General features: G+C 37.9%; 1 protein-coding gene across 3 annotated transcripts in view; it reads left to right on the forward strand.

Annotated features, from left to right (window-relative positions):
* The window catches only part of LOC136862872 (ubiquitin-conjugating enzyme E2 T), a 267,498-nt gene that overhangs the window by 184,079 nt on the left and 57,238 nt on the right, over nt 1-26,181 (forward strand). For all 3 annotated transcript variants that reach the window (XM_067139140.2, XM_067139139.2, XM_067139141.2), the window contains exon 4: nt 21,354-21,463. In XM_067139140.2, the coding sequence (XP_066995241.1) occupies nt 21,354-21,463 (110 nt within the window). The remainder of the gene's footprint in view (nt 1-21,353; nt 21,464-26,181) is intronic.

The following is a 26,181-nucleotide window of genomic DNA, read 5'->3' on the forward strand; positions in this document are numbered from 1 at the left end:
TTGTAATGATCAGAATATGCTATTGTTAATATATTATTGTTTTCATAAAGAACCTTCACCAAATGAATGGAGAGTTGTTATAGAAGCCCCTGTGTATAAAGGAAAAGGTAATAGACATAAAGCTGAAAATTAGCAGGCTAGTCAGTTTGACATGCATTGCATGTAAGCTTTGGGAAAGCATTCTCTCTGATTACATTAAACATGTTTGCAAAATTAATGACTGGTTCGATAGAAGGCAGTTTGGGTTTAGGAAAGGTTATTCCACTGAAGCTCAACTTGTAGGATTCCAGCAAGATACAGCACATATCTTGGATTCAAGAGGTCAAATGGACTGTAGCACGATTGACCTATGCCACTGTATCCTGTGTTAAACTTTTCATTTCTACATTACTATTGCATCCTACATCTGTCCTAATCTGCTTGTCATACTCATACCTTGATCTACCCCTACTGTTCTTACCACCTACACCTCCTTCAAAAACCAACTGAACGAGTCCTCGGTGTCTTATGATGTGTCCTATCTTTCCATCTCTTATTCTCATCAAATTTAGCCAAATCGATCACATCTCACCAATTCAATTGAATATCTCTTCATTCATGATTCGATCTATCCATCTCACCTTTAGCATTCTTCTGCAACGCCACATTTCAAAAGCTTTTATTCTCCTTCTTTCTGAGCTAGTTATCGTCCAAGTTTCACTTCCATACAATGCCACACTCCAGATGAAAGTCTTCAGAAACATCTCTCTAATTCCTATATCAATGTTTGAAGTGAGCAAATTTCTTAAGAAAGCTCTTCTTTGCTTGTGCTAGTCTGCATTTTATGTCCACCTTACTTCAGTCATTGTTATTTATTTTACAACCTAAGTAACAATATTCATCTACTTCCTTTAAGACTTCATTACCTAATATAATATTTCCTGCATCACCTGCCTTCGTTCGACTGCAGTCCATTACTTTTGTTTTGGACTTCTTTATTTTCATCTTGTACTCCTTATCCAAGACTCTGCCCATACCCTTCAGCAATTTCTCCAGATCTTCTGCAGTCTCAGATAAAATAACAATATCATCGGCAAATCTCAAGGTTTTGATTACCTCTCCTTGGATTGTGATTCCCTTTCCAAATTCCTCTGATTTCCTTTACTGCCTGTTCTTTGTAAACTTTGAAAAGGAGGGGGGACAAACTGCAGCCTTGTCTCACTCCTTTCTGGATTGCTGCTTCTTTTTCAAAGCCCTCAATTCTTATCACTGCAGACTGATTTTTATACAGATTGTAGATAATTCTTTGTTCTCGGTATCTGATCCCAATCCCCTTCAGAATCTTAAATAGCTTGGTCCAATCAATATTATCGATTGCCATGCCATGTTCATGGGTTCGCCCTTCTTTAAGATCAGACGTAAAGTCAGGATTGCTTCACATGTTCCTACATTTCTTCTGAAGCCAAATTGATCTTCTCTTAAGGCAGTCAGTAATTCAGAGGGAATGTTATCAATTCCATGTGCTTTGTTCCTATTTAGGTCTCTCACAGCTCTGTCAAACTCTGACCTCAAAATTGGGTCTCCCATTTCATCAGCATCAACAGCCTCTTCTTGTTCCAGAACCAAATCTACATCTTTACCTTGATACAACTGTTGGATATGTTCCTGCCATCTTTCTGCTTTGTCTTATTTCCCTAGAAGTGGTTTTCCATCTGAGCTCTTAATATTCATACACCTAGATTTCCTTTCACCAAAGGTTTCCTTGATTTTCCTGTAAGCAACATCGACCTTTCCTAGGATCATACAACCTTCGACATCCTTGCACTTCTCTTTCATCCATTCTTCTTGAGCTACCTTGCATTTTCTATCCACTTCAATTTTTAATTGCCAGTATTCTTTTCTGCCATCTTCATTTCTAGCATTTTTGTATTTTTGTCGTTCATCAATCAGGTCTAGTATCTCCTGAGTTATCCAATGAGTCTTAGTTGATTTTTTCTTCCTTCCTAACATTTTTTCAGCAGCCCTACTGACTTCAGTTTTCATGACTATCCACTCTTCCTTATTGTGTTTCCTTCAGCCTTCTCATTTAGTCCTTGTGCAACATGTTCCTTGAAACAATCCCTCATGCTCTTTTCTTTCAACTTGTCCAGATCCTATCTTTTTGCATTCTTTCCTTTCCTCAGTTTCTTCAGCTTCAGATGGCATTTCATGACCAACAAGTTGTGGTCAGAGTCCACGTCTGCTCCTGGGAAAGTTTTGCAATCCAACACCTGGTTTCTGTATCTCTGCCTAATCATAATGAAGTCTATTTGATACCTTCCAGTGTCTCCAGGTCTCGTCCACGTATACAGCCATTGTTTGTGGTGTTTGAACCAAGTATTGGCAAGGACTAAATTATGATCAGTGCAGAATTCAACCAGCCAACTTCCTCTTTCGTTCCTTTGTCCCAATCCAAATTCTCATACTGTATTACCTTCTCTTCCTTGGCCTACCACTGCATTCCGGTGTCCCATCACAATTAGATTCTCATCACATTTTACATATTGTATTAAATCTTCTATCTCTTCATATATTCTTTCGAGTTCCTCGTCTGCTGTACTAGTAGGCATAGGCCTATAGACCTGCACTATTGTGATGGGCATTGGTTTTTATGTCTATCTTAACGGCAATAATTCTTTCACTTTACGAAGGAAAAATTAAATGTATGTTCCTAATTCAATACAAAACATAAATCCATCATTAGATGGAGCTATAAAATTCCAACATGTTTCGACTCATTTGAGCCATCTTCATTGAAATAAAGGGGGGTTAAAGTAATCTACATAATACAAGCTAAAATGTGCCAAAATCATAATGAAGGAACCAAAGAAAAACAAAAGAGACATCAATCAATCAGTCACTCATGATCTGCATTTAGGGCAGTCGCCCAGGTGGCAGATTCCCTATCTGTTGTTTTCCTAGCCTTTTCTTAAATGATCGCATAGAAATTGGAAAATTATTGAATATTTCCCTTGGTAAGTTATTCCAATCCCTAACTCCCCTTCCTATAAACAAATATTTGCCCCAATTTGTCCTCTTGAATTCCAACTTTATCTTCATATCGTGATCTTTCCTACTTTTAATGACACCACTCAGACTTATTTGTCTCCTGATGTCCTCCCACGCCATCTCTCCACTGACAGCTCGGAACATACCACTTATTTAGAAATAGGGAAGGATTTCCACCTATCAATACTTGTTTATTGCACTTATTATGCTACAGGACCGGTTTCGACCCCTTACATAAGGTCATCTTCAGTTGTACCATGCATACATATCTATGTGATGAAGCTATGATTAAGATTGTATTGTCAAAGGAATGCCATACAATGATAAACATTTGGTCACATCCAAATGGGGCATGTCGTAACGTGAACTGACGTATATGTCACTATGTGCAACAATGCAATTGTATGTCTAAAATAGTATGTTTAAGGTCTTAAAATTAGTTGATAAAACACATCTCTACTTAAAACTAACTTATATGTATAAGATGAATAGGCCTACAATATATAGGAGCACTTTATGCACATGAACGTTCGTGCCTTGCTTGTTGTTCAATTCATCGGCTGACTCCCGTGTTCAGGTCTTATTTACACAGTTGTACACTCAGCTGCTGTTTTTGGAGTTTAAATGATATGGTTTGCTTGTAAAATTGTATAAGTAAAACATTTTGTCTTCATGTATACACATAGAATAAAACACTTTCCAATTTTAAAAAGGTGCCAGACGTATGGATAGAATTAGGCTAAAATATGTTCAGCTCTGCTGTGTGTGTTGCCTTATGTTAAAAACAAATCATGTTGTCCTGTGATGTCATAAAATTTGAGTGACATTGGGTTCAAAGTAGTGGCTCCTTTCCCATTTGTAGCTGTGCAGTGATGTTATATTTATCTGTGGAAGATAAGATTGAGCTATGAGTGATATTTATGTTGGAGGAATAAGGGCTGTGTGTGCTAATTTGAATATGTACTTACTGTTGTTGGTGTGGCTGAGTTGTGTTTGATATGCGAGCTTGTTGTGTACTACTTCGTGTTCTTCTTGGGCTCATACTAGCTGCTGTGAGGGGAAGGGAGGGAGGGGTAGGGAGAGTTGCTGTTGTGGGGGTGGGGGTGGAGCTGGGTGTGTTGTTTGATGTTTTTCTGTCGCGTGTCGTGTTCTGTTTATCGATTATCTTAAGGTAAGAGTTTTTTAGGGCGGGGATAACTGTATTGAAGATTATGTTAGTTTTTTCTGTGATTTCATTTATGTTGTAATTTGGATTGGTATACTAATCTAGAGTGATGTAAACTTTGCAAAATTTTTGTAACGCTACTGTTTTGTCGGAAATCACCCAGAACAAATCAAGCTGCTTTTCTTTGGATTTTTTCCAGTTCTTGAATCAAGTAATCCTGTTGAGGGTCCCATACACTGGAACCATACTCTAGTTGGGGTCTTACCAGAGACTTATATGCCCTCTCCTTTACATCCTTACTACAACCCCTAAATACCCTCATAACCATGTGTAGAGATCTGTACCCTTTATTAACAATCATATTGTGATTACCACAATGAAGGTCTTTTCTTATATTAACACCTAGGTACTTACAATGATCCCCAAAAGGAACTTTCACCCCATCAACGCAGTAATTAAAACTGAGAGGACTTTTCCTTTTTATGATGGAAATAAAATCATTAACAATATTTACATCACCAGATGGAGCAATAAATAACTCGCTGAGACAAATTCAGTGAAAAAAGTTTAGTATAAAGCATAATCAAATCCAAAAAGTGTGCTAAACCTGAGAGGAAAATAAAGTAAATGATACAGACTGAAACGAAGTAATAAGTGCTAATATAGAGGTTATGAACCTCTTAGTCTCTTTCGCTATGCGGGTCGTAGTAGCTTATCCGCTGCCTTTTTTTCTTATTCATTATTAAACCAACTCCTGCATTTCCCCTGTTTGATTTTGTGTTGATAATTCGGTAGTTGCCTGACCAAAAATTCTGTTCTTCCTGCCAACATACTTCACTTACACCACCTATATCTAACTTTAGTCTATCCATCTCCCTTTTCAGATTTTTACAGTAGGTGGTCCACAACCTCATTATTAGCACTTATTGTTTCGTTTCTGTCTGTATCATTTATTTTAATTTCTTCTTAGGTTTAGCATACTTGTTTGGATTCAGTTATGTTTTACATTAACTTTTTTTCAGTGAATTTGTCTCAGCGAGTTATTTATTGCTCCATCAAGTGATGTAAATAATGTTATTGCTTTTTTCCCGTCATGTCTCGTTTGTTTTTCTTTTGTTCCTTCATTATGTTTTTAGCACATTATAGCTTTATTATGTAGATTACTTTAACCCCCCTTATTTCAATGAAGATGGCTCAAACGAGTCAAAACATGTTTGAATTTTATTGCTCCATCTAATAACGGATTTATGTTTTGTATTGAATTAGGATACATTTAATTTTTCCCTTGTGAAGTGAAAACCGTCAATACGGAATGATTCTAATATCTTGTAATAATTCTTTCACTATGCTTGTCATAGTAGCTTATCCGCTGCCTTGTGTTGTTATTCATTATTAAACCAACTCCTGCATTTCCCCTGTTTGATTTTGTGTTGATAATTCGGTAGTTGCCTGACCAAAAATCACCGTACTTCACTCAAACCAACTACATCTAACTTTAGTGTATCCGTCTCCCTTTTCAGATTTTCTAACCTACCACAACAATTCAAACTTCTAACATTCCACGCTCCGACTCACAGAATGTCAGTATCCATCTTCCTGACAATCGCCCCCTCTCGTGTACTCCCCACCCGGAGATCCGAATAGGGGACTAGTTTACCTCCGGAATATTTAACCCAGGAGGGAGCAATTATCAGTACATCATTCATACAGAGAGAGTTGCATGTCCGCAGGAGTTAGTTACAGCTGTAGTTTCCCGTTGCTTTCAGCCTTGTAGCAGGATCAGCACAGCTAAGCCATGTTGAGTATTATTACAAGGCCATATCAGTCAGTCATCTAGATTGCCGCCCTTGAAACTTTCAAAAGGCTCCTACCCCCTTTCGATGAACCATTCGTTAGTCTGGTCTCTCAACCGATACCCATCCGATATGGTTGCACCTGTGTCTCGGCTATCTGCTTCATTGGGACATGCCAGTCTTCCCTCCGCAGCAAGGTCACATGGTCCGCAGGGGAGGCCACATGACCATAACACTACGTAAGTCTCCTCTACCGACATCATATTACGTACTCAACAAGCCCATCATCGTAGTTACGCAACAGCATGACTTAAATGTAGTATTCGATACAAAATTGCAATTCAAGAACCACATAGAAACATATACAACCAAGGCTATGAAATACCTAAACATTCTCTACCGCTTCACAGAAATTTCTGATCCTACTGCTCGTCGTCACTTCTTCCTCACAATCATTCAATCTCTCTTGAACTACTGCTCTCCGATTTAGACAGCAGCCTCCCCTTCCAGTGTCCTTTTTTTGCTTCAATTGTTACGAACAGAAACCCCAAGCTCAGAAATCTGTCTATAGGAGGTATTAAGGGCAATAAATGTGTCACTGCTGCACATCAGGCGCCAGGTAGCTGACCTGAGTTTGCTCCATGGGATCTTAAATGGGCATTACTGCTTGGAACATCTTGTGCCAGTTTTCTCTCTCCGTGTTCCTTCCCGCTCCACCAGAACCAAAGACCTTCTCCACATTACCCACACTCAGCACTCAATACTTCAACAATCTTTCCTAATCCACCTCCCAACTCTCTTTAACAATATTAATTGAAGTGAAGAGCTTGAAATAGCATCAAGTAAAAGTGTATCCGAGAGGGGTCTCTTAAAGGAGAACACAATACAAAAACACAGGTTTTGTTATTCATTGCTAAACACGTATTATGGGAATGTAATAACAATGCCGTTAATCTGGTGCCTCTATGTCCAACCATTCTCAAGTTATGTGCGGATGTAGTAACTGGTCATGACGTCACTGCGCCCCAGAGTCTACCTGGCAGGCTTGACGCTGGGAGTAAACTTGCGCAGTCTTTTCCCGCACTTCATCTGCTCCTGCCGTGTTCTTCTGTTGCAAGTGTTAGTGGGCTTATTTTTATTTATAGTGGATGTAAATATCTTTCGTCCGTATCAGTATGAGCCAGAACGAACGACATTTGCTGATGTCCATTCAGATAGCAATCTTGACATGGATATGCTAAACGCTACAGGCCGTGCCGGCACGCGAATTTGGTGTAAATGTAATGAGTGTACCATCATGGATACGGGTGAAGAAAGTGTATTAGACAATGTAAAAGCAGTGAACTCTGGAGAAATGTATGTGTATAACAAGAAATCCCTCGTTTACAAGGCTTATTTTAGATCATGAAGTATTGACAATGACAAGGCATAATATGAGCTTAAAAACAAATAACTTGGCAAGGAAACGTTTACTGACAGCTTTAAATCCATCAAATAGAACTTGGCGTTTTATTTGTTACAAACAGTTTACTTCGTGGGTAAATTCATGGACTGCGATTGGTAAAAAGAACAGAGTTGTCATACCATCGTATGTTGTCAACACCATAAGGAACACATTTCCGGAACCCGATGGCACCTATGTGGGCTTCAAGCTGTAAATGAAGAAATGAAATTAAATAGTAGCATTATATAAGAGTTTCCTAAGCTTGTTTGTATGATAAATATAAATAATGAATATTTTGACATGAAGTACGGTACCTCATTTATTGTTGCGAGTGAAATCGTGAGAAGTGCTTCTTGATCAGGTCGTCATTGGAAGGTCGAGGTATTGGAGCGATGTTTTTAGGCAGTGACAGATCCATTGCTTGATCTTCAGGTGAAGCTCTACTATAGTTAGTTTGCAAGAGATTTATTTTGTTCATTATTGCTTTCTTCAGTCCAATGCTTTTGATGCCTCATATTTCTGTTTTATCACCCAGGCTCCTGTTGATTTTGAGTACTGAGTTTTGATACCAGCTTTCAATTTATTGATGTTCCAATTATAGTTCAATGCAGCAATCATTGACCTGAGCTTTAAGCCTCTGTACGAGAAATTAACTCTGTTAGAAGCGTATTTCAAACGAAGGTTGTGATAACTTTCTAGGCCTCCGGTGTGAACGTAGTGTTTTATATGTTCCACATCTTTTAAAAAAGATTTGTCTATAACTATTTTCTTCAAGGCTTCATATGAACTTGAATTTCCTTTAATCCACATTTTCTTTCTCTCTTCTCCTCCGTTAATGTATCGTGCTCACGGGATTTCCATTCACCATTTTCTAACCACTTACGTTCATTTTTTACGTGGTGCAAAATTGACGTAAATTTATCGATTAACACAGAACTGTTTCCATTACATGTCTGTGCTGCCCACCATAAATGATTATTTATACTGGCCTTCCATGCTTGAACTTCTGGATGATTTTTATCATTTTATCATTAGACTTTTTGATATGCGCCAAACATCAAATTCATGTTCAATATCAGGATACTGCGTTCTCAGTAAATACCTTACTCCTTTGTGTCTATCGGAAAGGAAGAATTTTATATTACCATTTTCTTCCTGTACAATCTTCCTCATCGCGATTTTACACGCAACCCTTTCAAGATCACCTTTCACCATCACACACTGAACAAGTTCCAAATGAGCTATGCGGCCTGTATTTATATCCATTAGTGAATACACTAAATATTTGGCTGAAAAATCGGGAGAATCGTACTGGCCATCTCCAGCTAACCAAATGGGTTTGGCACTGCTTTTCAAACAAACAATAACATTAGTCCTTTCTTGATCCCAAGCACCCTCCACTATCAGACCATTTACTCTATGAATAATTCTATCATATACAGTTCGTGACATCATATGTAAGTTAATGGACTTGCAGAATGACCGAAAAGCTTCAAACAGAATGCCTGACAACAAAAATGCTGATGACATTAGGACATTTGCTTTCGGTTTCTTTCCTTCCATAGGTTGACAATACCAACAGAGTTTATTACCACAATCGCAAAGTGATTTTACGCACAGCATAGTCCCTTTATTGTAATGTGAAATGTTTTTCACTTTACTTTTACAAATGTAACAAATTTCAAAGAGTGTGAGCAAACTTGTCCCCGCTACAAAGAAATATGAACCTGTAATATGTAGGCTACATCATCCTAAGTGTGTTCGTTATCAGTATCACTAATATAACTTTCACTGTCACTTTCATCTGGTTCATAGAAACTGTCATTCAACTGTTCTCCCATTACGTCACTGTTCAAGGGCTGTGCCGGAAGTTGCAACATCGAAGTATTTTCTAGCTATTTCACTTCCTAACTCACACTGTATTTCTACACTACATTCGTGTCTGTCTGGTGAAATATTTTCACTCATATTCTGAACGTCGTGTACATCATTATCGTTATCACTTTCGTTTAATAATGTGTCAACAAACTCCCTTCGTCTTTTAGCCTCATACCTTTCCGTCCTGCACTTTTTAGTTCCTGACGAGTACTCCCACAGTGTATTTTGTGAAGTGGCTTCCATATGAATTAGCATTCCTGCCTGAGAAGTATCTCCATCTGTCGACGCCAGACATCTTATTGAAGGAACAGACCCTGGCTTCAATTTCGGACCTTGCAGCTTTTCCGTAGGCATCACCTTCATTTTCAAAAGTTGTGTTTCATCATAGTCTGTATTTTTAAAATGCACTGAGCACACAGTAGCTCCCTTACAGGGAGAAAAGTGTTTCCTCTTGCAAAATTGTACCCAACTGCTAAACCTTCAAGGCAACTTACTTCGATTTGGAAACCTATGGAAATGTATTTCGTTCTCTCTACTCTTTCGGTTTCTACTCGTTGTGTTGTTACAGCCGTACACACTATAGGAAGGCATTTCGACAGTCACCGCACTATTATAATAAACAACACTTCAAGTAAACAGAAGAGCGGCTGAGCGCGTACTGCAATAATCAACTGGATGGCTCGCTCAGCACTTACAGCGCAGTGACATCACAGCTACTCGTGTTTCCTTAGTTCACTGGCCTGCGGAGCGGCTCACAGCAAAAACAAATATATAGTTGAACACTGTCCGATACACTCTTTGATTCTGAGGCAACTTGATTTTTGTGTTATGTTCTCCTTTAAGGATAAGTTGATATGAAGTGGTTATACCGCCATTTTAACGCATAATGACTTGGCTCTAAACATGGACATTCTCATGGTTTTTTATTTGGACAGTTGTTATTAGTAGGCTGTGTACCTAATCTTGCTATCTTTTGTTATGTTTGTTATATTTTGTCATGAAAGTTTACACTTGTTAATTAGTCTGTTGACAGTACATGTGAAATTTGCTCAATGTAGCTGTATCTTGTGCATTGTGGATAAATAAATAAATAAATAAATAAATAAATAAATAAATGGTTTAGACAAATCTGCAGTAGGAGAAAGGGTACACAAGATGGAAGGAGCATATGGTATCACAAAGAATTTTTATAACAAAAAGTGTCTATCTAAAAATCTTAATATAAGGCACTACACTACAGTGGTGAAACCGTAATGCTTATATGCAAGTGAATGCCTGGTACTAAACTATATATTAGATAAACTTTAGGTACTAGAAAAGAGAATCATGAGAAAAATCTTGGCCCTGTGAAAACAACAGAACTATGGAAGTTAAGATCTAATGATGAAATATACAGGAACATAGAAAACATAATAGAAACCATAAGAAAAAGGAGATTGCAATTTTTTGGACATATTTACAGAATGGATGATTCCAGATTAACTTTTCAAGTACCCTTGGGACAAAAAGGCTGGATTCAAGAAGTAAAGAAAGATTTAGAAAGAAATAATATAAGAGAAGAAGAAACTATGGTCAGAGAAATTTTTAGAAAGAGTGTAGTAAGTATGAAAAGATTCCAAGAAAGATTGAACAAGAAGCTTGGTACGAAGTGGTCCAAGGACAGAAGGAAACAGCCTAGTGAAAGGATGAAAGAATATTGGAAGGAGCGGAAGAGAAAACAACAAAGTATGAAGAACTGAATTAAAATTGGCACGTGGTCCTTAGCATGGCTCATCGGAAAGAAGAAGAAGAAAATTGCTTTTATAGTTGCAGCTACTTGGGGTACTAACCCTAGAGAGGTGGAGGTGGAACTTCCTCTACTTAATCAGTGTAAGCCAGCATTTAAGAAAAGACCGTGACACTTTCTGCAATGGGTAAAAATATTCAATCGTGGGTGACAGCAAAGGCAGAACTAGTTTAGCTATCAGAGGCTGCTAGAAAAACAGTTGAATGAAGTGGAAAGAAGAGAAGAGAAGAAGCTCTCTTCCTTCTAAAGAAAAAACGTTTATTGCTTGACATAGAAATTAAAGAGGATACCCTGTAAAACCTTAAACCATAATTTTTTTGTACTAGGTTTGATAAGAATAAAATATTTATGAACAAAAGGTGTTTCATACAGTTCTGATTGAAAGCCCAAAGCCAAACTAATCTACAGAGTTATCCTGAAGGCCCAAAGCCAAACTAATCCACAGAGTTATCCCTAACGGCAATATATCCCACATCCTCATTCGCCACTGTTTCTCTCTCGTCTTCAGTTGCAGCATTGATAGCTTCCTGAAGCTGAGGGTCTATTAGAGGTAAGTCCTCATTCATTTCACCTGCACCGGGCGAGTTGGTCGTGGGTTAGGGGCGCACAGCTGTGAGCTCACATCCAGGAGATAGTGGGTTCGAATCCCACTGTTGGCAGCCCTGAAGATGGTTTTCTGTGGTTTCTCATTTTCACACGAGGCAGAGCTGGGGCTGTACCTTAATTAAGGCCAAGCCGCTTCCTGCCCATTCCTAGGCCTTTCCTGTCCCATCATTGCCATAAGACCTATCTGTGTCAGTGCGACGTAAAGTAAATAGCATTTCCCTGCTAAATTGTGAGCATAGCACATGCCACAATTACTGCTTCCACCCTGTCAGACCTCAGTCTAATTCCATTTACCAGTACAGGAAAACACTTCTTCCACTTAACCCTTTCAGATTGTGTACGCACAATTGTGCGGGTTCGTATTGTATTTATGTCTGAACTTATTTGATATTTTCTTGGCGCTAGACTGGACTGCAGTGCTTGTGCAGGACATGTAGTATGTACTTCAGTTGTTTTTATTTAGCGCTTGACCACCAGGAGGCAGGAAGAAGAGTTTACAAATACAGTTCATTGGCAAGATGGCGGGAAGCAGTAATGCCTGTATTTATTTATTGCATTTGTATTAATCTAGAAGCCTTACTGAATATCAGAATGTAATCAATGAAGTGTATAAATTGTTTAGCGAATGTAAATTGTGAACTTACATCATTGTACTGTACCTTACCCTGTCCTCAAATCTTGGCCTAGCTCAGCGGAGAAGCTGCATGCATTGTCTGGTTGTACAGTGGGTCTAAAAACTAACTACAATTTACTTAAATCAAATTGGACAGGTGCAAGACTACATATCTTAATTAAATGAGAAGTCAAAGATATAAAGGGTGGAACTAATTAATAATCAAATGGCATGAAAAAATACAACAAAAATCAAAATAAGTTTTAAATTTTTTTACATGAATAAGTTCGACGTCACGAGTGAGAGTTGCGAAGTGGGTCACAAACCTAAATTAAAATGTCGTAAGTGATGAATTACGGAGGGATCGCGTATTTATGTTGAATAATCAGATGAGTTATCTACGAATGGCACGAAGCTGCAGGTTAACTGTATACTTCAATATGACACATAATAATAGGACTCTCATGTCTCACCCAAAATTATATAAAATCCGAATCAAGTCGGTGAACAATATACACAAAATACTGTACCTGTCCAAGGCTTCAGTACATAAACAAGTTACCGTGGTCCATGAATATGATATTAGAATGGAGCACCTCCGATGAGCTTCGAACTCAGCCCGGTTATTGAAGTCTCACCTTCCCCTACTAGAATGATTCACTAAGTGAGTCATTATAGCATTTTGGGTCTGACTGGAGCGTCTGATGGGGCGACACTTTTCTGATAATCTCTATAGTAGGGGAATATTAATTATGAGAGGAACACTAGTTCATTACTAATGAGAAGAGAAACAATATCTTGTATAACAATTTTACTATACTAGTGAAACACATCTTATTAACATGGATATGCCATATAACGCACTTTACAAATATTATTTAGATTGATCTTGACGTGAATGTTTTGTTAGTTTCTCTCTACACCTCATTCGACGTTGAATTATTTCATATTCAAAGAAGCCTTTCCTCCTGAATTATTTACACTATTTCAAACTTAGAGAGGCGCTTCCTTCTTGAATCATTTACACTTATCATTTTGCGCGCACATTTAATTAGTAGGGACATACCCTGCTGTAATTCTGTCTACCTGTTGAGAATTAATATATTCAAATTATATCAAGTTACGATATCCTATGAACTGAAGTGAACGTATGTTTCTATGAATACATTTTTGGGACCTTTGAAAGTCGTATCACAACACTTCCTTAAATTAATCATTGCTGAATATGCAATATAATACACACGCTCGTTTCATTAGGATTTTTATCAATACACATAACACGACATTATTTACACAACGTTGCTACCTGCGGACAAAATTAAAGCAACTCAAATACCCTAACATTATAAATAGAGTATCATAGCACTTCCTGCAAGAGATGGGCATGAACAAATACATTTCAAACACACACGATGAGTCACAGGTGGTACAAATCATCTGTTGCTGGTGACAGTGAGTAGAAACTTTCACTGTCTCCTGGAATGAACTCGGGATCTGCTGAGACGGGGTATATTTAACCTGGAATTCCCTGCACGCTGTAAATAACTAAGGAAAAATTGGAGGGACCCTTCCTTTAATGCACATTGGAATCTATGCGATGTTGGTAATATTTAAATTGATGCACGTAATCGCTGTGCCAAGAGGAATGAACCAGCTACTTGTGTTCTGTTCCCTTTCAATGGAGCAAACACTTTACTTCGTCCCTTTTGACGGACTCGTAAATCACCCAGCTGTTAGTCGCCCACGACACACTTCCAAATAGTGGCCACTGGGTCCTCTCATACAATTGCTTCATGGCAAATAATAATCTCACTTCTTTTCTGGCCACAATGGCAGCACATTAAATACCGGCTCTAAATCCGGCCGTAATCGTCATCTTCGTAGCACGGTATCCACTTCGCGCATATTAATAGCAGACTCCAGGGGAAACTTTACAATATACATTAGGGCTACAGCCTGCCTAGTTACCTCGTTCCTCCTCTCGGTACCTCGAATACAATGCTATTTTGCACGGGTCCGAATTACATCACGCACTCACAAGCTAAATAATTCAACGATATATATACCCCAATGTCATGTCTCCATCCGTTGTTTCAGCAGCCCTAATTACTAGTTAGGAGGACTCGCTACCAAGTGTGAAAGTCAATTACTGAGAGATTTTTGATGACTCATACATATTTGCTATAGAGAAGATGGTAACTGGAGTCATTTTTACAGAATATTTAAGCCCTCTTTACTCTACAGTGCTTCGCACTTAATTAATCTAAGGTCCTTAGAATTACGTCATGCATTACCAAAAACCCTTATAAAAACGGAAGTAAAATATGGTTGTTCCAAACCATGATGAATGTATTCCATAAAAAAACCAAAATAAAATGAAATTATTATCATCCCTTTGAAATGGCATATTGGCGATCTATGTTACAACTACATGCAAATTTATTCTATATTTACAATAGGATATGACTTTCAAAGCTACATATAATTGGAAATGTACTCATCCTCCGGAAAAACCATGAACACAGCATTACAGGAGGGCACATCCATGTGTTTATTCGATCTGCATGATGCCTTCAGCGATTTGAAGTCCTTTAGAAACCAACTGGCAAGTCATGAACATGGCGGCTTGATCTCGTGCAAAGTTCCAGATGTTCTCTGCTACACCAGGTGAAATTCCGGCAGGCAGCTAGATACCTCATTCACTCCGATGTTCTTGTAGACTCCTTATGTAAATGAGCGGAAGTTATCTCATATGAATGAATTAGTTTATATTACACATCACAGATTAAATATATGGTTGGGTCTGCTTAATGACACAAGCATCCCAACCTAACGTCGGTTGTGTCCTTGAAGCCCGACATTATTCCCTTCTCATCCACCTATCCCTTTAATTGACAGCTAGTCTTAAGTCCTGAAGCTCCACTGGTTCACTTAGAAATGTCACTGGTTAGGCCACTAATGTGTTAGCACTCCGTATTACACAACAATAATTCAGGCATACTCTATTGCACTTAGTCATACGTAAGTCGAGCTCTCTACTGCGTTAGGGATTGATCTAACGTGGCACTGCCCTTAATCATGCCAACAATGAGCCGTTCACTTCCCTTCCTTATATTTCACATTCATATAGAGTACACTCGCTCCATGCACTTAGTTAAACACGTGCCTATTTATATTAATTGAGCCGTATTAGTTTAGGCATATATGAGGTTCGATGCAGACCTCTTTAACACACGGACAGCGATCATCGCGGTTTTGTACCGTTCCTACTATATTTGTTAGCGGCACACTGTACGCGCAAACAACTTACTCAGATTGTGGTTATTTCCACATACATTCACAGACTTTAATAAATCACTGCGTTACACTGCTCATATTACAGAACAAATTAATATCACAGTTCAACCACTACACAGACAGCATAAAAAATACTACGTTTTTACTCAACAAAAATAAGAAGACGGCTCAGCTTTAATAATTCTTTTATATGCAACAAACTTTTAATTCAACAAAATAACATATACAAAAAATGAATATCTTAATGTCAAACGGACTGCATTCAACTTCAATCCTCTAATTTAGGATCGCATGTGAAACCAATATTACGAGTGTATAATATTATAGACATTAAGGAACCGAAGACCATTCATATACCAAATGAAGAATTTTATATTTTGACATGCAAGAATCTCCTTCTTACACAAATTATTTTTAACCTAGCATAATAAGATGTTAAATTTAATCATAGCATCATTCTATTGCCTGTATATAAGGAGTTAAATATGATAATATGCTGTTCATTGTTTTGACTGCCAAGTTTCTATACACTTTTCATGCAGCTGATGATGGTGTTAAAAATGATACACCGAAACATGTCCTGTAATTTGTAATAAATAATGTTGTAAACATCAGATAACAACATTGTAAATATATTGAAAAGGTGGAACCTACTATAAGCATATTTAATTGTGATCTCAGTTCAATACAGATAAAAACATGAAATTCCTTACGTTTAACTAGAGTTGGATCACGCGAGCCAGCATATTGCGAATCGCATCCCGGAGCGGGTGGATAAATCCTAACTTGGACAGTTTTTACCACAGAATGATGCGGAAAACGGTATATTTCATCTCCTGGGTATCATGACATACTATATGTGACGTTGTGAACGGTCACATCACACAATCCTGGGACTGACACATTTCCCCCAAAAGGCACTGAATTTACTATCACAGGGTCCTCCCGGATACAATTGAAGAGGTCCAGAAAACCCCACGACTAAATCCAGCGCACGCTGTACACACTTGTTATCAATGGTGCACACAAAAATTAACAACAAGACAAACAGAAAGCACACACAAATCACAATGCAGTGCACTGAAAATACCATCTGGAAAAAAAAAAATGCACAGATATCACCTTCTGATATCCTGGTTGCACATGTGGGATATCAGCTGTGGAGAAAGTGAATGGGTGGCGGAAATAAGCTTTAACTGCAGAGAAGACCTCCCCTTCGCCTGAATTACTATATAATGTTAGACAGCCTACACACCAACTACCACGTCACAAGTCGCCTACATCGTGCCAACCTGCATTCCGAACAAATTCTTGTCCTCTTGGCTTACAAAAGAAGTTTCAGCTGCTTGCAAAACAGGGAAGCAATCACAAAAATAAGCCCTCATGGCATTCAACATTCGCGTCTAAATAATGCCGCTTCAGGACACATATCACCCGTACTTTACATAAATATACTCTTGTAAGCGCTTCTGGTTTTCAATCTCTCGAACACTGCAGGTTCGAATCTCGGCTCATTCACAGGCTATCCACAAAGTCTTCACACGACTAAATCCACATCTATCTCGTGACGGTAGTATTACAAATCTCTGGGCGCATTCCGGCCTCACACTCTACCCTCTATGGGTTCACGTCTCGCCCTCAGCTACGGATTGGTCTGTTGCATAATTAATCTGAAAGATCTTAGCTCAACACAATGGTGGAAAAATTACCTCACTGGTATGACTCCATGCTGAAAGACATGCTACATGCAAACATTCGTGCACATCCTAACCTTAACTACTGGAGTTGATCTAACCTCTGAATATAATTTGACGATACTGACATCATAAATCTTGGCACCCAGAAATGTCACTAATGAAACTATATAAAACAATACCACATGGAAACCACAACTAATATTCCCATTTACTATCTAATCAAAGCTAATAATATACACACGTGAATCATCAGCCCTGAAAATTAATTTAAATAACATGAAACATTATGCATAAGTCATAGAATTTACGTAATGAAAATATATACAAGATAAAAATAAAAAGAACTGGGCATGTGAAGAGTCTGTATTATATGTCATGCTTAAAAAGTGTAGATTAACTCATCTGATGTCTCCCGACATTGCCTCTGGCTTCCGTCTGGGGCTCGTGGTGGAATTAGCCATCATGTTGCTGTGGACGTCAAGTCTGGAACACTGGAACTTGATTCCCTGGAATGCCATCTCTGTTGCCGTCTGCTTCTCTCTTGAGCTTAGATCGTCCTGGAACTGGCTGCTGCAAAATGAACACTCTTCCTGTTACTGCCTTGTACGTAACCACGCACAGTGGTGTGACCTAGGTGAGGCCAATTGACAAATCTCCTACTTCTAAATTAGTCCGTTCAAAGTATAGCCTATTACGGTCAAAAAACCAGTCACAGACAAGTTCAAAAGGCGAAATATCTTCGCAAACCGCAATAAAAATCGTGAACTCGATTTAGTTTATAATTCTCAAATTCACAGTGAGGTCGGATGAGCTAGTTATATCCTAGTGATACGTTTAATTTCACAGTCAAAGCTTGGATTAGCTAGTTACATCTCGTAATAAGTTTAAATTCACCTTGTTCTAAAGAGTTAAATTAGGCACGCGGTCTCGAGGTTACTCGCGAACGATACGCACTACGTACTGGAATGTCAATCACAAGGGGTGAGCTGCTCGGCTCCCTTCGCTTTATAGAGAAAGGCAGTTTCTCTTACAGCCAGTGGTTCCCCGGACTCTCTCCAGCCGGTCTTTGTGAAGTGACGCTTGACTCTCGACGACCGTTTGAATTTGAAAACATAAATTCAAGATTAGGTTGGATCTCTGTACAGACAAGAAATGTGTTCCACTTATCAATACTTATTTATTGTAAATGGATTAACATTAGTACCGGTTTCGGCCTTCCATGGCCATCATCAGCTAATACATAATTATATTACAGCCATTAGACAATATCACAAAGATGTTATTATGTTGGATCATCCGGATGTCTAATGGGGATGAGAATAAAATATATTATAGTAGTGTTTGTTTATGTGGGGTTAAAATATCTGTGATCAAAGTGGTAATGAAGGCTACAGTAAACTAAAACCTATTGAGTATACATTGGACATGAGTACATTAAACATATTAAAATACATAAGGCACAGTATAAAACACTTAATAAGTTAAACACACTTAAATATGCTATATATATCTATATATATGTGTTAAAACACTTGTTAAAATTTGAGTTTGTGTTGCGTGGAGTTCCTTCTTCAATCTTCTATATGGTTCTTGTGCTTCTGTATCTATGTTAACTTAGTTGTATGAAGTGATCTTCAAGATTATTCTATGGCTGGTACGTCATATTAATTTGTGGTGAAAACCCTTGTCGTGAACATTTTTTTGAGTACTATGTAATCCAGTTGTTGATGAACTTCAGTAAGTTTTATGACAGACTGCAACACTTGAGTTTGAATTTTGATTAGGAACTGTTGGTGGTGACACCTCTCTCGTCTGTATTCGTGTTGTAGTTATTATTATTGTTGTTGTTGTGGAGGTCGTGTAGCGATATGTTTGGAAGCAACTTTTGATACATCCAATTTTATTTTCTATATGAGCACATGTTTAACAAAAGCCTAGTGATATACAATCCCACAAATAAACCTAAAATACTTCTAACAACAGTAGGCCTAATATTTGATGGTATAGCGTGCGTGACTACACCACATTTTAGACACATCAGATTGATAAAATCAATTAAAAATAACAGGCTAACCTACCTGTTATTCCAACTGATCATTGATCATATCCAAAAGACACAAAACAGTCTCTTTAACCAACTGAAATCTGACAAAAAACTCATCATCAAATTTCTGGAACAGGTCTTAACGAGGTCTCATGTTCTGCATCTTCCTTGTTCTTAAACACAAATCATGAAGGATGTCATCATCACTATCCGACTCTATTATCATATCCGCCATGTTTTATCTAGGAATAACTCACTATCCCTCTGTTTGACACCCGAATAGTATATTCCGAGGTTATACTCTGAATACAACTTATCCAGCCCTCATACAACTGGTTTCTAGCGTTAACCTTGGGATAAGGGTTACCCCAGCTTTATTCCTTGTCCGTACAACTGGCCCTGAACCTGCTAGCGAAATAAAATCGCTGTATAGTTTTGTCAGCGAGTTATGTTGAGAATATGCAATTCTAGTTACTTGTGAGTGAAAGATTTGTGGTAACATTTTAATTTAAGTAGTGAATTTAGTCTTGCCATATATTTAGTTATTAGTTTGTAGTAGAATTTGGAGATGGTGGAGCTTCATACAGCTGGAGACTGCTGTCGTGTAGTCCCAAAAGGTGGCATAATTGTCAGATTCATAGAACAGATGTAAGACTTGCAATTTTGTTTTTAGTTGTGCATAACTTCCTGTCCTGTACATATTGATAATTATATAGTATTATATTATAATTATGATGGCACTGAGTTGTATAAAACCAGCCCTGTTATATGTTATCTTAATTCTCAATTAGTTGTGCATGCTCTCTACCCTCAGATATTTTGAAATGTGTCAACTGCTAGTTCAAGTTGTACATACAAATGGTGACATATTTTTTAAAACTTTGGTAAATGGAATTTAGTACTCCAGGTTTTATACTATTATTATGATGCTTACTGAGTTTTATAAAACTAGCCCTGTTACACATTATCCTGTATTCTCAGTCATGCTCTCTACCCTGTGATATTTTGAAAAAAGTCAACTGCTAATTCAAATACTTCAAGTAATAAGTGTTTGAAAGGGAAATTGAAATTGACTGATGTCCAAACTACCCAGTATTTCAGTGATGATACCTGAGTTCTTAAAGGTGAAGCTTCCACGGTGTGTAGAATTATTTAGTTTATTTTCCTGGTTGAACCATGTTGTTTTCTGTACATTACATACAGTTTGCCGACATTTGAATACAATGCAGTATTCTTTGTCAAGTCGTCTGAAATACCCCTACTCGATCCGAGGTAATCAGTCTCCCAGGATTGCTGTCTGGGAGACTGATTACCTCGGACCAGGCGAGTTGGCTGTGCGGTTAGATGCGTGCGGCTGTGAGCTTGCATCCGGGAGATAATGGGTTTGAATCCCACTTTCGGCAGCCCTGAAGGTGGTTTTCCGTGGTTTCCCATTTTCACACCAGGCAAATGCTGGGGCTGTACCTTAATTTAGGCCATGGCCCCTTCCTTCCAACTCCTAGTCCCTTCCTATCCCATCGTTGCCATAAGACCTATCTGTGTCGGTGCGACGTAAAGCAACTAGCAAAAAAGAAAAAAAAAGATTACCTCAGATCGAGTAGGGGTATTTTAGTCACCTACAAAGAATACTGCAATGTATTCGAAACGTCGGCAAACTGTACGTAATGTACAGAAAACAACATGGTTCAACCCAGAAAATAAACTAAATAATATACCTGAATTCTTTTCTAACATTGACAACTAGAACTATTTTTTACATGTATATTAGAATTTATTGTTTTTTTATTTTTCCTACAGACTGTAGTGGTGATTATTATATATTTTTTTTTACATCATTATTAAAATTTCTTGGAAAATTTCTGCTCAGTTTGAGTTTATCACTGAAAGACTTTCATGACATTCCACATCTCCTCTCTAACATATTTTAAATCTTGAACTACTCTTTTGTCCCACAGAATAATGTAAATGTGTTGGTAACTTTTTGTGCGGTTTCAAATTCTCAGGCAGAGCAGTACTTGTACCACAAGAGAGATTATGTATGTACTGCAAAGGAATGGACTAAAAAGTATGCAGTGGTTCAGTCTACAGATGTACAGTCACGAAGAGAAGAGTCGTAAGTGTTTTTCTTTTAGCCTTGCACAGTGAATTTGGTAATGACCAGTATTATGTATTTTGCATTGCTAGATATGCAACTAGTGGTGCAAAAGTAGGACTAATCCTACCTCTTCTGAAATTAGACTTTAATGAATAAGTAACATCTTGTCCTAAACATTTTCTTCATGGAATTTTGTAGTTCTGAATATACTAGTGAATGTACTAGTGTGACTTGTTAATGTTCGCTCAGAGACATACTTTTAACACACTGAATCCCTTTCCCGCCCTGACTCTGGTCTTGTGAAATGCTCGCACATCCTATGCTACAGTAGAGGTCGGAAACATTTTTCTTGTGATTTAAATTTACATTTATGACCAGAACTTGGATTTTCGGTTACCACGGCTATTCTCACTGGTCTCTTCTCTTTGATGCTGTTCATTTGTGTCATCTGTCAACAAGTTCCAGATTTAGTAAGAAATACTTGGCATGCTGTATCGTGTGGCAAGATGATCTCGCATTACCTAGATAGAAGTTGAAGCAACTATTTTCCATATGTTACGATGTTATTCGCTTGTATTTATTCATAAATTTGTTGCGAATACCACAAGGTCTTTTAACTGAAAATGAAATTAATCAAAGCCATAGAAAACCAAATCCCACAGTGCAACAGCTCCGAAAGGTCTTGGCCTACCAAGTGACCTCTCCTCAGCCCGAAGGCCTAGTCAGGACAACAAATCCTCTCGGTCGTTATTCTTGGCTTTCTAGACCAGGGCTGCTATCTTACCATCAGATAGATCCTCAGTTGTACGTAGGCTGAGTGACAATTGAACCAGCCCTCAGAACCAGGTAAAAATCCCTGTCCTGGCTGGTAATCAAACCTGGGGCTTTGGGGTAAGATGCAAGCCTGCTACCCCTAGACCTCAGGTATTGAAAATTCACATTACTCTAGTTACACATTGTTTTCCTCATCATTTGATATTTTGTCAAATAAATTTAGAAAATATGAATGCTGGTATTGAAACTTAATTCTTACCTTCTAAAACATTCTTTCAGACTATGGTAATGAGTTAATATGTTCACAAAAATTGTGTACAAAATGATTTGAGGTGTTTCTAAAAGGCCTGGATGTTCGGAACCAAAGGTCGATAAAAGAGATGGCACTCAGTATGTTAAATTCGTTGTACATGAGATTGTTTAGTATTTATTTTACTTGTATATTGATTAAAGATAGCATGACCTGATATACTATACAAGGTAGTTTTTTGGTTTATTTCTTGTAAATTAAATGTGCTACTGAAAGTTCCTGGTATGTTTCTTTAAAGGTCGTCTTCTTCTCAGAAGAAACAATAATTCAGCTATTGAGCTAGCAATGTCAAATGTAATGTAGTGACACTGTACAAATGCATTAGTACCCTTATTTTCCACTAGATGACTGACTGACTAAACGCCCTATTGTGTTGGTGAGAGTTGTCCATGAGCCAGTTTATTGCATAGCAAGGTAGCTGGTCTGTATCCAGCTCACTGACTTGTATTTTTGTGTTTGAACCAAAGACTTTCATATTACCTATCTAGACTAACAAAGCACACAGATGCTATACCAAATATTGAACGTCTTCACACATCACCATACTGTGGGCGCATCAACTTTGAATGCGTGGTTAGCACATGATAATGTTTACAATTGTTTGCGTGTTTTTGTGTTTAATCGTGTCAGTAAGTGGATCTGTTGTAGTATTTATTATTATTAATGTTATTCATTTCTTTATTAATGGTGAAGTTAGGGCCCCCGGCCCTCTCTTACACTTAATCTATATATATATATATAAAATAAGAGTTTTGTCTGTACAATGCTCAGAATTTGAAAAGAATGGTATTTCTGTATCGGTCATGTCCACAGGAACAAGGAAATGCACTTTTTACTTTTCTGTAATTTCTGTCTGTATGTATACTATACTGGGGGACTATGGAATTAAAGGTAGATTATTAAAATCAATCAAAGGCATTTATGTTGACAATTCGGCTTCAGTGAGAATTGATGGTAGAATGAGTTCTTGGTTCAGGGTACTTACAGGAGTTAGACAAGGCTGTAATCTTTCACCTTTGCTGTTCGTAGTTTACATGGATCATCTGCTGAAAGGTATAAAATGGCAGGGAGGGATTCACTTAGGTGGAAATGTAGTAAGCAGTTTGGCCTATGCTGACGACTTGGTCTTAATGGCAGACTGTTCCGAAAGCCTGCAGTGTAATATCTTGGAACTTGAAAATAGGTGCAATGAGTATGGTATGAAAATTAGCCTCTCGAAGACTAAATTGATGTCAGTAGGTAAGAAATTCAACAGAATTGAATGTCAGATTGGTGATACAAAGCTAGAACAGGTGGATAATTTCAAGTATTTAGGTTGTATGTTCTCCCAGGATGGTAATATAGTAAGTGAGATTGAATCAAGGTTTAGTAAAGCTAACGCGGTGAGCTCGCAGTTGCGATCAACTGTATTCTGTAAGAAGGAAGTCAGCTCCCAGGCGAAACTATCTTTACATCGGTCTGTTTTCAGACCAACTTTGCTTTATGGGACCGAAAGCTGGGTGGACTCAGGATATCTTATTCATAAGTTGTAAGTAACAGACATGAAAGTAGCAAGAATGATTGCTGGTACAAACAGGTGGGAACAATGGCAGGAGGGTACTCGGAATGAGGAGATAAAGGGTAATTTAGCAATGAGCTCGATGGATGAAGCTGTACGCATAAACCGGCTTTGGGGTCATGTGAGGCGAATGGAGGAGGATAGGTTACCTAGGAGAATAATGGACTCTGTTATGGAGGGTAAGAGAAGTAGAGGGCGACCAAGACGTCGATGGTTAGACTCGGTTTCTAACGATTTAAAGATAAGAGGTATAGAACTAAATGAGGCCACAACACTAGTTGCAAATCGAGGATTGTGGCGACGTTTAGTAAATTCTCAGAGGCTTGCAGACTGAACGCTGAAAGGCATAACAGTCTATAATGATAATGTATGTATGTATGTATCACAAGGAAATGGTTGAAAAGAATTGAATGAAAATCGGTATGTAAAGTCGGGGGATGAACCACTGCAATGTAGGCTATAAATCATTTTATTCACGTTGAGCGAAATGGTAGTTTTTGGGAAGGCCTAAAATTGAATTCTCAAATATTTATATTGTTAGTGGTCCCATCGATAATTACTACATAACTAAAGTTACATAGAATTAAATTTCTGATTTTAATGTCTTACACATTTTTACCATATCGGCTATGATAACAGAGACATTCATGAATTTGTATTTTTGTAGCTTAGTCCATATCAAAGCCAAACCACGAGAAAATAGGTTGACAGAATTTAATGAAAATCGGTATATAGAGTCAGGGAATAAGAAACTACAGTCTAAGCTATAAACAATTTTAATCACTCTGGATGAAATTGTAGTTTAGGGGAAAGGCGCCTAAAATTTAATTTTTAAATACCTATGTTATTGGCCCTATCAAAAGGTATTACATAACAAAAGTTATAGAGAATACAATTTCCAATCATTTACTGTATGTTTTATTCAGTTTTACCGTACCGACTATGATAAGAGTGGTATTTCAGAGTCGGAAGGAAACTAAATGTGAAGGCCTACAATATCGAAAGTGCCTAACAATGATCAACAGTAACATTACATTGACCATTTTTTGTTGTGATGTTCTTTTTCTCTTATGCTACCACTCAACTCCGATAGATGGGATTACTGCTGCGTACTGAGTATAACACCTTGACTGAATATTGGCGGGAAATACCTGGGGAGTTAGAAAACTTTCTTCTTTAGCATGCCATTCCTCTGGTTCATACATTTGTGATATTGCTGGTACGTAACACACTGGTTCATCATAGTATTTCAGCTATTCGATCCCTACTCTGATGCGCTGTTTTGAAAGAGCAGCGTGCACACTTAGGCCTAAGGCAGAGGCTCACTTACTACTACTACTACTACTACTACTACTACTACTACTACTACTGCTAGTAGTATGACCTGGTCTAGAATTACAATTTAGGCCTATTCCAAATTATAACACCAAAATTCACTAAATAGCTCAAAATTTAACCCTGAAAAGAGCCGTTTCTCAAGTAAAGCTTCTTCCTCTTCACTTTTATTGAATTCTACATTCATTTTTTTTCCAAATTATCAGTGAAGAGGGGGTTTCTCCTTTGGCCCGGAGGAAAAATTTGCCTCCATGTCAGATAGATTTTTTCCGCCGCCAGTGTAGTGAACTGAGATTTTCCGACTCATCGGGTACTCCTAGGAAACAGATTAGTAAAAGGGCATAGTTTTCGGCCTGGGACTCTCCACTATTCGACACACTCCCCCACCGCCATAAAAAGACGAAGAGTATTCACGGATTACGGCTGTCTTATAAATCTCGTATTTTGTCCCGTATTGGCTCAGTAAACTAAGGTTAAGTTATATCAAGATTCCCACCTTCCAATACTTGTCAATTTCTATATAATGGTTTTATTAATTACATGATATAATCCAGCTTAATCTCTAGGACATGTTTTGTTCCTTTTATGGAACATCTTCAGCTAAAAGATTTGACAAAATGGCAAGACAATTAAAACACATGTGATAGTTATGATGATAAAATCAGTGAAAATCTTCAAAAACATAATTTCTAATTCCTATATCAATGTTCAAAGTAAGCAAATTTCTTTTCTTAAGGAAGGCCTACTTTGCTTATGCTA

This window comes from Anabrus simplex, chromosome 2, assembly GCF_040414725.1.
Source record: "Anabrus simplex isolate iqAnaSimp1 chromosome 2, ASM4041472v1, whole genome shotgun sequence".
NCBI lineage: Eukaryota > Metazoa > Arthropoda > Insecta > Orthoptera > Tettigoniidae > Anabrus > Anabrus simplex.